The 15,270-nt window shown below is 42.9% G+C and overlaps 1 protein-coding gene across 5 annotated transcripts in view; it reads left to right on the forward strand.

Moving 5' to 3' along the window:
• Window positions 1-15,270, forward strand: part of LPAR1 (lysophosphatidic acid receptor 1) — a 218,065-nt gene that overhangs the window by 125,311 nt on the left and 77,484 nt on the right. For 4 of the 5 annotated variants that reach the window (XM_040360583.1, XM_040360612.1, XM_040360601.1 and 1 more), the window contains one exon: window positions 9,031-9,161. In XM_040360583.1, coding sequence (XP_040216517.1) covers window positions 9,102-9,161 — 60 coding nt within the window. In that variant the 5' untranslated portion in view covers window positions 9,031-9,101. The remainder of the gene's footprint in view (window positions 1-9,030; window positions 9,162-15,270) is intronic. The other variant, XM_040360623.1, reaches the window with a different exon arrangement.

Genomic DNA, 15,270 nt, shown 5'->3' on the forward strand with positions numbered 1-15,270 from the left:
TATGGGATGCCCATTGGAATAATAGCAAAGTTGCTAGAGACAACTATGTACACTCTTTCTACACTTCTCCAGACTCCAGAAGCACAACTCGGGGATTTCAATTTGTGGGCTAACTCCTCACAGGATCCCATCGCGGATGCCTGCATCAACCACCTGGAAGGATTTGGACTTCAACAACTTATACGCGGACCAACGCATGCTTCAGGTCACACACTCGACCTAATTTTCAGACAAAATCTGAAAATTAATATTGTGGGAAATGAACCTTTGCCATGGACAGACCACCATGCAATCAGCTTCATAATCCCCAGAACTCCATTAGTCATGAAAGTACCCAAGCCGGTGACAATACACTGGGCTAGATCTCAGAGGAAGCTCCACTCGGAACTCTTCAGATCTACCCTGGGAAACCGAATTGGGGCTATTCCTCCTCAGTTAGCAGCCTCAGATACTTTGGATGCCATTAATGCAGCTCTGCTACAGTCAGCCGACTTAGCAGCACCAAAGCGCAAACTTCGCAGCCGGGAAAATAAGTCCAGCTGGTTCAATAACCAACTGTCGCTATTGAAGCAAGAGCGCAGAAGGGCGGAAGCCTCCTGGAAAAGAAGTCCGTCAGAAGACCACCTCAACATCTACAAAGCAGTAACTACGCGCTATCACAAGGAAATTTTCAAAGCCAAAAAACTTCACTTCTCCAGGGTGATTAACAGCGCACTGAATCGCCCTCGCGAACTCTTCAGGATGGTCACCCAGACCATGAATCCTGGATGTCTAGAAGTCCCCACTTCAGACACCCAAGAGTTCTGCAATGAACTATCGGATTTCTTCATCGACAAAATTGAGAAAAATCGGGTAAGTATTCGGCAAAACAATACTCCACTCAGCCCCGTCTTCAATCAAAACAACGACCGAACGCCTCTACAATCAACTAAGTTCACTTTGGAACCCATCTCCATCGATACAACAAAACAATTCATTGGCCTGCTGCGCGACAGCACAGCACCGAATGACATCATTCCCACCAAGCTACTGAAGGAATGTGCCGACATCCTGGCGCCTCCGATCACGCAGCTTATAAATCAGTCATTTAAGGAAGGCATAGTGCCTTCCCTGCTGAAAGAGGGCACAATCCTGCCGATCTTGAAAAAACCTAATTTGGATCCTATGGACCCAACTCACCGCCGTCCCATAACAAGTCTAAATGCTCTGTCCAAGATAATGGAGAAAGTGGTGGTAAATCAGCTGCAACAGCATCTGGACACCCACAACCTACTCGATCCATTTCAATCCGGGTTCCGTCCCGGACACGGGACAGAAACGGCCTTACTGAAAATATGGGACGATGCGCTCGAGGCCGCAGACGAAGGAGAATCATCTCTCCTGGTTCTGCTGGACCTAAGCGCTGCTTTTGACACAGTAGACCATGGACTGCTACTGAGACGACTAACAGAAGTCGCCGGAGTCTCAGAAGATGCCTTACCATGGTTCTCCTCTTTTCTAGGAAACCGATCACAAACAGTGAAACTGGGATCCTTCACGTCAGAAAAACGCACGGTGACATGTGGGGTCCCCCAAGGATCCCCCTTATCACCAGTGCTGTTTAATATCTATCTTTGTCCTCTCTTTGATATTATCAGTAGCCATGAACTACTTTATCACTCTTATGCAGACGACACGCAGTTGTATTTTCGCATCTGCCACAAAAAGGATCATCATCTAAGTTTAGAGAACTGTCTCTCTTCAATAGAAAACTGGATGACTAAGAGTTATCTCAAACTCAATAGTGCTAAAACAGAACTCTTTATCTTCGATGCCAGTCGGAAGAAATCACCGACAACAAACTGGACACCATCTCCCATCCTGGGACAAATCATCGCCCCTAGCTCCAAAGTCAAAAGTCTGGGAGTCACGTTTGACACCTTCATGACAATGGACGCACAAATAGGGTCAGTAGTCAGCGGGGCGCACCATTTGATGCGCCTACTACGCAGACTGATTCCATTTATTCCCAAAGAAGACGTAGCAGTCGTGGTGGGATCTATCGTGAATTCCAGACTGGACTATGCAAATGCCCTTTACCTCGGGCTACCCAAGTACCAAATCGCTCGTCTCCAAGTCGTACAGAATACGGCCGCTAGACTGGTGACTGGGAAAAAATCTTGGGAATCAATCTCACCTTCACTGAGATCCCTTCACTGGCTGCCAGTGAAAGACAGAATTGCATTTAAAGCACTCTGCCTGACACATAAGTGCATCCATGGGAAGGCTCCTAGATATCTATGCGACAAGATCAAACCGCACAATTGCAGCCGCATTCTGCGTTCCACCGACCAAAATCTGGTCAAGGTTCCTATAACCAAATACAAGTCCAAAGGAGAAAGAAGGTTTGCTTTCCAGGGCCCCAGGCTTTGGAATGCTTTACCAACCAGCATTCGGTTGGAGCAAAACCACCTGTCTTTCAGAAGGCAGATCAAAACCCTGCTTTTCTGAAAGGCATGAGACACTAACAACAAGCGCCCTGAGGCGATTCAGTTCGCATGTGCCGCGCTATATAAGTTTTTCATTCATTCATTCATTCAACTCTTTGTTTCCTATTCAGTGGTTTGCTCCATTCCTCCCCGGATGTCGCTTCCACCTTTTAGTGGTTTGCTCCATGCCTCCCGGATGTCGCTTCCACCTTTTAGTGGTTTGCTCCATGCCTCCCGGATGTCGCTTCCACCTTTTTAGTGGTTTGCTCCATGCCTCCCGGATGTCGCTTCCACCTTTTTAGTGGTTTGCTCCATGCCTCCCGGATGTCGCTTCCACCTTTTTAGTGGTTTGCTCCATGCCTCCCGTATGTCGCTTCCACCTTTTTAGTGGTTTGCTCCATGCCTCCCGGATGTCGCTTCCACCTTTTAGTGGTTTGCTCCATGCCTCCCGGATGTCGTTTCCACCTTTTTAGTGGTTTGCTCCATGCCTCCCGGATGTCGCTTCCACCTTTTTAGTGGTTTGCTCCATCCCTTCCGGATGTCGCTTCCACCTTTTTAGTGGTTCGCTCCATCCCTTCCGGATGTCGCTTCCACCTTTTTAGTGGTTCGCTCAATCCCTTCCGGATGTCGCTTCCACCTTTTTAGTGGTTCGCTCCATCCCTTCCGGATGTTGCTTCCTATTTAGTGATTCCAGGAGCAGCTAGCACATGGTAGTTAGGCCTGACACTGGCTCTGCCAAACCTAAGTAACTTGCCCTTTGCAGTCAGAGACCACAGGCCCCTATAGTGTAGCAGAAAATATGAAAAGTCTTATTAGTGCTAGCTGTAGTCCTGGTGGACTACTGCTCGTAGTCGGTCCTCTTCAGGCCCTGCCGGCCCTCCTGTCTTTAGCTGCCCAACTTCACTGCCCATGACATTGCAATCATCACTGGCTCCACACCCAGCTCTGACTGTTTCCTCTAAGCCCTCTCGGGCATGCCTCTCCAGTCCTCCCGATAATCCATCACTCACCCAGCCCTCCTGGCTGCAACTGGTGGTTTCCTCCTGAAGACTTGCCTGGCAGTACTAGATTTGGCTGTCCTCTGCCTTCTCCTCTGCCTCCTGTTCAGATCCTCCATGCTTTCTTGACAGACTCCGTCCTGCACCTGAGTCCCAAGGTCACCCCCCCCCCCCCCCCAGACTGGCTCCCTCAAAGGCCCTCTACTCCATCCTCAGTTCTTCCACCCAACCTGCCCCCTGCCAGTCCACCTCTCCTCTCCTCTTACTAGTACCTTCCAGAAGGCTCTAGAAAGAAGAGGGAGGTCTTAGTGATGTCTGTGAATCATCAGCTGCCAGCTAGGCCTGCCTAAATTTACCTACACTTGCCAAAAAAAAAGCTGCGTTTGGCATGGCACAGTGGCGACAATTGATGGGCACAGTGGCTGTTTGGCATGGCACAGTGGCGACAATTGATAGGCACAGTGGCTGCGTTTGATGGCATAGCACAGTGGCAACAATTTTATGGCACAGTGGCTGCGTTTGATGGGCACAGTGGCGGCAATTAGTGGGCACAGTGGCGGCAATTGGTGGGCACAGTGAGGCTGCAATTGATGTTTTTTTTTTTTTTCGTTTGCGCCCCCCCAAAAAATTTGGAGCACTAGCCGCCACTGATTATTATGCCTGTCTTCATGAGCCCTAAGTAGTCAGCTTGTGACCATTAGCAGACTGCACTTACAACTGATCAATACACCTATTTGCCAGCACACCATGGATCTTCATTTGCAGTCCAAAGTAGGGTTGTCCCGATACCATTTTTTTGAGACCGAGTACAAGTACCGATACTTTTTTTTTTTTTTCAAGTACTCGCCGATACCGATTACCGATACTTTTTTTTTTTTTTTCATGTGACAGTGGCAGTATTTTTTATTTTTTTTTAAATTTTGTGTTTTTTTAAAAAAAAAAATTTCGGGGGGGGTTGATTGCCAGCGTGTGTTTTTTTATTATTTACTTTTTTATTATTTAAAAAAAAATATTGCAATTTTTTTTCTTTTTTATCAGCCCTGTTGGGGGGTCTTTGGTGAGATATCAGGGGTTTTAACAGACCCCTGACATCTCCCCTTTCAGACAGAGAAAGGGACTAAGGACACAGATTCCCCAGTCCCTTTCTCTGCAGCCTCAGCTAAAATGAATGGAGAGAAGCTCCTCTCCATTCATAAACTGAAGCATCGTAAATACAGGTTACAATGCTCAGTTATGTGAATGGACAGAGTCAGTGGTCACTGACTGTTCATTCGGAAAAGGTAGGAGACGGATTTAGCACAGATCACCCTGACTGCCCAGGTATTGGGTGAAGCATCGGAGCATTTCCCCGAGTACAAGTACTCGGGAAATGCTCGGTATCGGAATCGATACTAGTATCGGTATCGGGACATCCCTAGTCCAAAGCTTTTATTGCAGAGAGATCACATCACAAAAGAAGTGCAATGTTTCAGAGCCCTGGAGGACAACTTTATCAGGGGGTCCTGCACGGCTCCGAAACGTTGCACTTGTTCTTTTGTGATGTGATCTCTCTGCAGTAAAAGCTTTGGACTGCAATTGAGGATCCATGGTGTTCTGGCGAATGTGTATTGATCTGTGATATATCTAGTGTCCAGCTGGTAATCGCTATAGCACCTGCTACAGATCAGCCTGTGATCCAGAAATGCATGCGATGGGAAATATAGACAACACTGCACTTGCAACTGAACTGTCCTTTTAGGCTGCCGTTCTACTGCCAAGTCATGACTGAACTGCAGCACAGGTGTATCTGCGGTTTTTGTGTGGGTCATCCCATGTTTCCCCTTAAGCCTTTTATTAGGTTGTGTGTTTTTGTTGCAGGTTCTGAAATCGCATCAAAAGTTTTGCATACTGCATCTTTGGTACACTTTCAGAAAATGTGGCAAAAACGTGGGACATAATAGTCTATGGTAACCCGCATGAATCTGAAGGTACACCTTTGCAATGTGAAAGTGGCCTTGGATATACCACCAACTGCAGTATAAGTACCTACGATAGCTAAAAATGAATGCCCTGTCTAGGTTTGGCTGGCATTACATGGGTATTTTTGTTACAGCTACAACTGCTTGACCACTTTCAAAAATGCTAGTTTCTCGGCTGTCAGGCTTGGTTGCTTGTGATTTAAGGGCCTGGAACAAAAGCATGCGGTGCATGAGTGTCAGGAAAGTGTCAGATTTTCTTACCTCTATATTAGTTCCAGGTCAGAGACTTAGACCGCATTGGAGCCAAGGCATCAGCACGACACATTAGCATTGCTGCCCTCGTACTTTTGGTCGAGTCACGTTAAGAAGGCTTGGAAATATCAAGCAGAGATTTGCACATTGCATTGGATACCTGACCACAGTCTATTTATTAGAAACATAAATTACCATGTCTCTGAACTCCAGGTATGATCCTAATTGCATGCATTTATTGGTCCAGTTTGGCACAATGTAAGTATGCAAATCTCATACTTGAGGGACTGCTGGGAAAGGTGACAATCGCTGTAGTAGTTGATGCTGCTATAGTGATAATACGATCATTTGGGTTCTTCGCTGTTGTTTGTGAGCGGCTTGCCTCTGCACACTGACGAAAGGGCGCCACTGGCAATTATAGAAGACCTTGTAAATTTTTTAAAACAAATTAGAAGGTGTTCTCTGATAGGACAAGATGAAGAGGAGTAGTAATGATCTCACAATCTCCACCTCATCCAATCAGAGAATGTTTTGAAAAAATACAATGCATTCTGTGAGTGATCGCAGTGTCGAGTGACCTCCAGTGGTTAGTGTACAGAGGGAAGCTGCCGGGTGGCGTGGGATCTAGACGATTGTATTATCACTGTAGTAACACAATCTACTACAGTGACTATCCGCTTCCCCGGTAGACCCCTCAGCTATGAGATACACATGCTTACATTGTGCCAAACTGGACCAATATAAGTATGCATTGCAGATCATACCTGGAGTTCAGTTTAACCCTTTCCCAAGCACCCAGAGAAAAATAATCCTAGTTACTATATATATATATATATATATATATATATATATATATATATATATATATATATAATGTGTGTGTGTGTGTGTGTGTGTGTGTGTGTGTTTATACATACACACACACACATCTCTGTTAAAGATTCGGGAAGGTTCTTCTCAAAAAACGTCCAAGAAGTTTCATTTCAAAAGGGAAAAGACTAAGCGGTTATGTTCCTAGCATTTTTCCTTTTTGGAACTAGGACGTATCTTTGTGGATTTTATAGCTTTTCCATTATGTGTTGTTTGGCGAGGTTTGTGCAGCGCTTTATATAAAACATTTGTAGACATTAGAACGCAGAGTGTACCACAAATCATTTTGCCAGTACAGTCTAGGCTTAAAGTGGACCTTCAGTAATTTTTTCAACTTTACATCTATTAAATATTCTGCCCTTGTTGCTTTAACTTTAGATAGTAAAACTTTTTTTCTGCCAATAAATGCCTTATACAGCCCACTTCCTATTTCTTGTCTGGTGAAAAGCCTAGGCGTATGACTTCATGCACAGCTCTCTCTGCCAGAAGGAAGGGGAGATGAGTCATAAGAGGGCCAATGAGAGATGGAGGTGTGTGTCTGTGTAAATTCAGGAAGTGAACAGGCAGCAGCCTTATCTGCCCACAGTTAAAAAATGGTTGCACCCAGACTCGGTGAAGGGAGATTTCTGCAGCATATTTGGCAAGTACAGAATCACAGTATATAAAAAATAATATTCCAAGTGGTTGGAGGAAAGTTTCAGAATGGCAAAGATGTTTTTATTACAAATTATGTGAGCAGACTGGGGTTCCTCTTTAAGCTCATGGAGGGCACCCTAAGAGAAGCCTTTATGTGTTTTAGAGACTTTGGAGACTTTTTAAAATAAAGAATAATTACTAGAGTGCGTACATGTATACTGATGTGGCTGTAAAGAAGCTTTAGGAGATTAGCAGTGCTATGTGACAGGTTGAAAAAGGAAAAGTGGCAGTTTATGATGCACAGTCCTTTAGTGTGTTTGTCTGTGTCCATGTTGCAGAATGAATCTGTATGTGAATGTTTTTTTAACAGTCAGTTGCTGCACCTGCAGGGCTCTGAGGATGGTGTCAGTCTGCATGCCTTTAGATGTGATTTCCCTTTGGAAGTATCTCACCAAAAATGAAAATTTTTTGTTGCAGGGGATGCTCAAGCTTGATTTGTATCTTAGTGCAGACTTCTGGGAAAACCTGTGAGCCAATCGCAAGCAGGAAATTACATTTCTGGGGAGCGTTCTGTACACCAGCTGTGTACAGAACGCATCTAGGTAGCCATATTGCATTTTACATAAAATGACAGCGCTGCAGATTGGAAAGGAAACGTCACTTTTTATTAACATTTACCGTATATACCGAGTATAAGCCGAGACACCTAAATTTACCACAACAAACTGGGAAAATGTATTGACTCGAGTATAAGCCTAGGGTGTCCATCTGCATGCCTCACTGTGCCCATGCCTCACTGTGCCCATGACTAGACTTGCGTTTAACATTGGAGTATATAGAAAAGGTGCCCGGCTTTGAAAAATCGGTTCTCCCTGGCAGTAGGTCCCCCAGACAGCAAACTTGTAGAGGAGAACTGGCGATACATGTGTGCCAAGTTTTGGGTCCAGGGGACCTACAGCCGGCCGGTACCGGGTCCCCAAAGTTACCTGAGAAATTACCGTTTAACATGGGAGTCTATGGAAGGGGTGCCCGACTTTGAAAAATCGATGCTCCCCGGCCGTGAGTCCCATGGACAAAAAACTTTGCACACTTAGAGGAAGAGTAGGGCTATATGTTTGGAGTCCAGGGGACCTATGGCCAGCTGGTACCGGGTCACCAAAGTCCGGGAGATCGGGCACCAAAAGGGGCTTTTTCAGCACCAAAAAAATGTGCTGAAAAACTTGGCTTATGCGGCATACACACCATCACTTTATGTGATGAAAAAAAACGACACTTTCTGTGAAGTAAAAAATTACGTTTTTGAAACTTAAATTTTCAAAGACGAAGTTGCCTACACACCATCATTTTTCTCACAATGTTCTTGCAAAATGAGGTTACGTTCCACCACGTTTTACCATTGAAGTAGCTTCTGGGCATGCGTGGATGAAAAAACGTCTTAGAAAACGACGTTTTTTGCTACACACGGTCAATTTCTGTGAAGTAAAAAGTGCACTTTTGAAAAACGACACATAAAATTGAAGCATGCTTCAATTTTTTTTGGTCGTTTTTTACAAGACAGAAAACGACGTTTTCCCCCACACACTGTCAATTAAAGTGACGTTTTTAAAAACTTCATTTTTTTTCATCACATAAAGTGATGGTGTGTACGGGGCATTATACTCGAGTATATATGATTACAATATGTCAGTGTTATACAATATATATATATATATATATATATATATATATAATATCATTTTTTATCAGATTATTTTGCCACAAAAGTGGAGTTGCCCTTTTAAGTGATTCAGGCATATGATTTGCAATAATCAGCATGTATAATACATGTGTTTTTTTTTTTCCCTACAGATTTTCTCATCAGTATGACAGAGATCTGACTGAAGCTGGATCTGTTTGAAGTTAAGGCCTACTAACCAAACATGGCTACACTTACTGAATTTGTTACCCAGCCTATTGGCATGATGTCCCAGTCCCAGCAGGTAACTCTTTGTGCATTTAGTAACGCAATGTTTTCAGACACGATCACCTAATCCTTGTATCCTCTTCTATTTTTGGTCTGTTTGCTCTCAAGCAGGCTTGATTGTTTGGAAGTATTGTAAAACAAACAAATGGGTGGGTTTAGCCAAGCTAGCTTTTGCAAAGTTTTAGTCAGATCCAAAGAAAAGGTTTCAGCGTTTACAGATTTATGACTTACAAGGCTCTAGACTTTAGATTTAGTCATTCATGATGGGGAAGTGTTTATTACTTTTCAAACAGAGGGCATCAACACATTTGGCAGACCACTCAATGACCACATCAAATGTTCATGCAGCTATCTTAGGTTTGTGGATAAGATCCCTAAAATGTCTTATCAGCCACAAAGCTGAGTATATCTTTGTCTGTTTGCCATTTGTACTGAATTATTCATTCTTCTTACTTTTTTCAACAACCTGACCATACACCAATCTCTGTTCAATCTCCTTTAGCGCCAGTAAATTATTTAATAGAAGCCATACCTAAACAATCCACTCAAGTTGTATCTGGTAAAGCTGGCCATACACTGTATGAATTTTACCAGTTCCTGTTTAACTAGCCAAAATCCAATTAGTGGGAAACCCTGTTGGTCGCATTGAGAAAAAAATTGAACTAGAAGGGAACATTTCTGGCCAAACGGTGTCTGCATCCAATTGGATTCAGGTGCTGTTCAAGTATTTTGACAGCCTGTGGGGCTAGCTGTCAAAATACAATATGAGATGAGGAAGCTTTGGGGGAGGGGGGTTTGGGGTTACACTCTGTACATGGCGCACCCCTGCACTCTGTACATGGCGCATCCCAGACAGTGTCATCTTAAAATCATTATAGGCCCCCGGGCAATACAGTGCACTGGGGCCCTGTCTACACAATCGTGCACGAGAATTTACTGACAAAAATCATAAAATTTACTGGCAGAACCACATTTTTTACTGCCACTGCAAAAAAAGTACCTAAAATTACAGTTTTCAGTGCCGAACAATGCAAATGTCAGTATTTAAACTATAAACATATAGCTAGTGCTATTAGCAATGTGTTTAAGTTAAACAAAAGTAAACCAAATTAAATGTCTTCATTGACATGAAGGTCAGGTTACTATAACCCAGCCAGCACAGAGTTTCCTCTTACATCAGAGTCTGCAGGATTCCCCCTTACAGTAAAAGGGAACTCTTATGTAAAGGGGAGCGCTGCAGATCATGATCTAAGGGGGGAACTCTGATGTGGAGGGGGGCTCTGGTGACCAGAGACCACCTTATATCAGAGTTCACTGCTTTCTCTTTCCCACTTACATCAGGGTCCGCAGACTGAGTTCCCCCTTGCATTGTAAGGGGGAATCCTGCAGACTCTGATGTAAAGGGGAACTCTGATGTGGGGGGGCACTCTGGTGACCAGAGACCACCTTCCATAGAGTAAATACACTAAGGTAAGGGGGTCACTAATATAGGAGGGGGAACCTTTATATGAGTGCCCCCTTACATTTTTGCATTCACTCCCCCCTTACATCGGCAACCCCCCGCACTCGTGGAGGACCGGATCTTCTCTGTGATTTCTGCAAACTGGGCATGGGCAGTTCTAACCCGTCACTTGCCACAATTTTTTACTGCGGTTGCTGGGCAGCCGGTGGGGCCCCCCAGGCAAGCGGGCCCCCGGGCAACTTCCCAGCGTGCCCAATGGAAAAGATGGCCCTGATCCCAGATACTATTTAGATTCTTCTCTGTTGCTCATTTTCATGCATACCTTGGGTGTACAGTTTAGTATTCTTGCAGAGGATAGGAGTCCTCTGTGAAGTCCTACACTCAGTGTTTTTTTACATTTTGTCTCCCTGGATTATGAAAACGTGTGTATGTAAACCAGGGTGTTTGTATGTAAGTGTGTTTGTGATATACAATGCCGTGTAAAAATATTTGCCCCATTTCTGATTTTTTATATTTTTTTGCATATTTTCACACTTAAATATGTTGTATACCCTTTTATTTATTTTTTTTACCTACAGGTAAGCCTATAAAGACTTACCTGTAGGTAAAATTAATATCTCCTAAACCTACACCGTAGGAGGTATTCACCCTGCATTCAGCCGATGACGTCAGCGGAGCATGCGCAGCGAAGGTCCGGCATATCGTGACGGAACTGCGGACTCCCACGCACATGCGCAGAAGTGACATCATCGCAGCTCCGGCCACTCACATCGCTGGAGCCGTGAACCCGGACGAAACGCAGGGGGAAAATGTCAGCTCCATCAGGGTTGACCTGGTTGCGATGCGGAAACCTCCTGAGATAAGTATTTCGTAATGAGCTAGTATGCGGTGCATACTAGATCATTACGCCTTTGCCTTACAGGATGTTGTTTTTTTCGGTTTGCGGGTATACAACCGCTTTAAATGACTCGGATCATAAAACAAATTTTGTTATTACATACATATAACCTGAGTAAATACAAATGCAGTTTTTAAATGATGGTTTCATTTATTAAGGCAAAAAAAGCTGTCTCAACCTGCCTGGCTTTAGGTGAAAAAGTAATTGCCCCCAAACCTAATAACTGGTTGTGCCACCCTTGGCGGCAAAAACTGCAGTCAAGCATTTCTAATAACAGGCAATGAGTCTTTCACATTGCTGTGGAGAAATTTTGTCCCACTCTTCTTTCATTGGAGAGTTTTCCAGCATGAACAGCCTGTGTAAGGTCATGATACAGCATCTCAATTGAATTTAAGTCCGGGCTTTGACTAGGCCACTCCAAAACCTAAATGTTGCTTTGTTTGAACCATTTGGAGGTGGACTTGCTGTTGTTTTTTCGGATCATTGTCCTGCTGCATAACCCAAGTGCACTTGAGCTTGAGGTCACAAACCGATGGCCAGACATTTTCCTTTAGGATATTCTGGTAGAGCTCAGAATTCATGGTTCCATCAATTATGGTAAGTCGTCCAGGTCCTAAAGCTGCAAAGCAGCCCCAGACCATCATGCTACCACCACCATGTCTGACTGTTGGTATGATGTTCTTGTTATGAAATGCTGTATTCATTTTATGCCAGATGTAACGGGACGCACACCTTCCAAAAAGCTACATTTTTGTCTCATCAGTCCACAGAATATTTGCCTAAAATTCTTGGATATAATCAAGATGTGTTTTGGTAAATGTGAGATGAGCCTTTGTGTTTTTTTTGGTCAGCAGTGGCATTGGCTTTGGAACTCTCCTGTGATGCCATTTTTGCCCAGTCTTTCTGCAGTTCTTTAAATGTTGTTCGGTTTCTTTTCTTTTTTTTATGACCTCCTGGGTGAGTCACGCTCTTGGAGTACATTTTGTAGGCCAGCCACTCCACCACTTGCTTTGCTAGAGCATTTTCAGAAAACGATGGTGTGTGGGCAATGTAGTTTTTTTATGATGAAATTAGAAAAAAAAAGTTTTTTTTCATGATGAAAAACGTTGTTTTATTTTGTCACAAAAAACGACCGTGGCTTTGAAACCATTCTTAGACAGATGCACATTTTTCTAATCTGTTCTTGATTTTTTTTAGATTGTGACATGATGTGTGGCTTTTTGTGATCTGTTATCGTGCTTCACTTTGTCAGACAGCCTCTATGTATGCGATTTTCTTTTTTTTTTTTGATTCAACAGGTCTGGCAGTAATCGGGCCTGGGTGTGGCAAGTGAAATTTAACTCTGCTTTCCAAAAAATTGTGGTTTATCACAGTTCATTTATGATTCAGCATGGGAGGGGGCAATTACTTTTTCACATAGGGCCTGGCAGGTTTGAACAGCTTTTTTTCCTCTCACTAAATGAAATAATTTAGAAACTGCATCTTGGATTAACTCGGGTTATCTTTGTGTAATATTAAAATTTGTTTGATCTGAATCATTTAGATGTGAGAAATATAAAAAAATCAGGAAGGGGGCAAATACTTTTTTCACAGCACTGTATATGTGATATATATTATGGTGACAGGAGGCATAACAGCTGTGTAAACAGTAAATGTCACATGCTCCAAATCTATGTTCATCTCAAGACTTTATTACTTATGTACTGATCATAAACAAAGAGGCTCTGTTTTCTAAATGTGGAGGCCAGCATTGAGTGTGGTACCTGACGGTCTGCTGTTGGTACAGAAAGCAATGAATAGCAGGTTCCAATTTATGGGCCGTATCTCCCATTCATACATATACATACTAGATCCAATTTAGACAGGATACAATTAACCTTCCAGCATGTCTTTGGAGCTTGAGAGGAAGCCGAAGTACCCAGAGGAAACCCACACAGGGAGAACATGCAAACTCCAGGCAGGTGTTCAAACCAGTGACCCTAGTGATAACCACTTAGCCACTGTGTTGAGTAACTGAAATTGGCCATTAAAGAAAACCTATGCTTGGCTGTCATGCTGAACCTGTGACTTTAGTCACTGATCTGGAAAAAAATATGTAGATCAGGAGCTCCAACTTCACGTGGAATTCCTTGATCTGCATGCTTGTTCCAGGACTGCGATTGAGAAAGTGCGAAAGCTTTTAGATCAGCAAAATAGCCAGGCAGCAAGCGTTTTCTGGAGGAGGTCGTCAATGGCATCCTATGCACTCTTCTTAGTCCAGGTTTCCTTTTAAAGGCATCGGGTGTTTTTCTTTTGTCATTTTTACAAAAAGTATAATCTTTTTCAACCTTTTCACAGCTTGGTGGCTTTGGCTATATCTGCAGACATTTGTGTTAGTGAGAGATTTACTAGAAATATGCCAATTAGTTAGAGGTCTTGTTTTGTTTGGATGAGGTTTGCATGCATTTCTTGCCTGAAGTCTGCTTATACTCCAGTGAGCTTTGCTGAAGGATTTAGCCATCAAGTGCAAAACATGACCTTTGACTTGTCTCTCCTTTTCTTTATTTTACAAATTGGCCACCCATGTGTTACCTCCCCGCATTTAGTCAGCCGAAACAAATGAACCTAAACTATAATGTGTAGACCTTTCATTCTCAAATGAAATGCTGAACTGTACAAGATTACTAAGGCCACATTTCTTACATGCAAAAGGCCTCAAAAATACCCTAAACATTAACCTCCTAAAGGAAATTTGATGCCTAACTGAATGAATTTATTATTTCTTTCTGCAGCTCTTTCAGGATGGATCAGAGCAATTCTGATTGGTCGGCTCTGACATAGAGCATTGCTCTGATCCATTTTGGAAGCCCTGTAGAAAGAAGAGCAGAGATTTCCCCAGACTGCAGTATCGGCTGTACCACCCATGGAGGTAAGTAGAGTGGGAACTGGGGAGCACAGGGGGGCTGTGGTTGGGGAGGGTGTTGGGTGTTCACTTTTTTCATTTTTTTTTTTCTGAAAAGGGGAAATAAGGCTGTGCATGTTATCATGATATGCTGGTTGACTTTCATTCATTCTTTCTTGAAGCCTCAGAATGTATCAGGTAATTGTTACTTCCTTACAACATTCTGCAGCTGGTATCAAATATACCATATATCCTAATTCCTGCCTATTTGATAATCGTGATGATTACAGAGTAATATCAAAGCTATTTCTTCCAGTCACTTATGATTTAGAGGTTGAATTTATTCAGTGTCCCATGAATAGAATTTCGTAGTCTGATCCTGGTTCACATTTACCAGTCACTGGTTGCTTTATTAGAATGATGTGATGGTCATTGTATTCAGCACAATGTACATGGTATGCAAATAAATCATTAGTGTGAAGGGGTGCAAGGCAGTTTTGTTTCCTTCTTGTGTTTTATTCCTTCCTATGTGGATGGCTGTGGTTATTTTAGACTAAACAAAAGCTCTTGAGTCACTTTCTTATGACTATATACTGTGTGTAAAATATTAGACATACTTTGGAGTGGCCAGTATATAAATTGTGTTCTTGTTCCAATGGTTCTTTTTAAGATGTAAAAATAAAACAAGCGTTATATACCAAACTTTATAAATCTATTTAATAATGGAAAATGTTAAGTGTCATTTTCCACTGAAGCGCCTTCTTTACATTTTGTGAACTGATTTTGCAAACTGCAGTTTAAAGTGGACCTAGCAGGGGATATATATATATATATATAATATATATATATATATATATATATATATATATATATATATATATATA

The sequence above is a fragment of the Rana temporaria genome, chromosome 1 (assembly GCF_905171775.1).
Source record: "Rana temporaria chromosome 1, aRanTem1.1, whole genome shotgun sequence".
Classification (NCBI taxonomy): domain Eukaryota; kingdom Metazoa; phylum Chordata; class Amphibia; order Anura; family Ranidae; genus Rana; species Rana temporaria.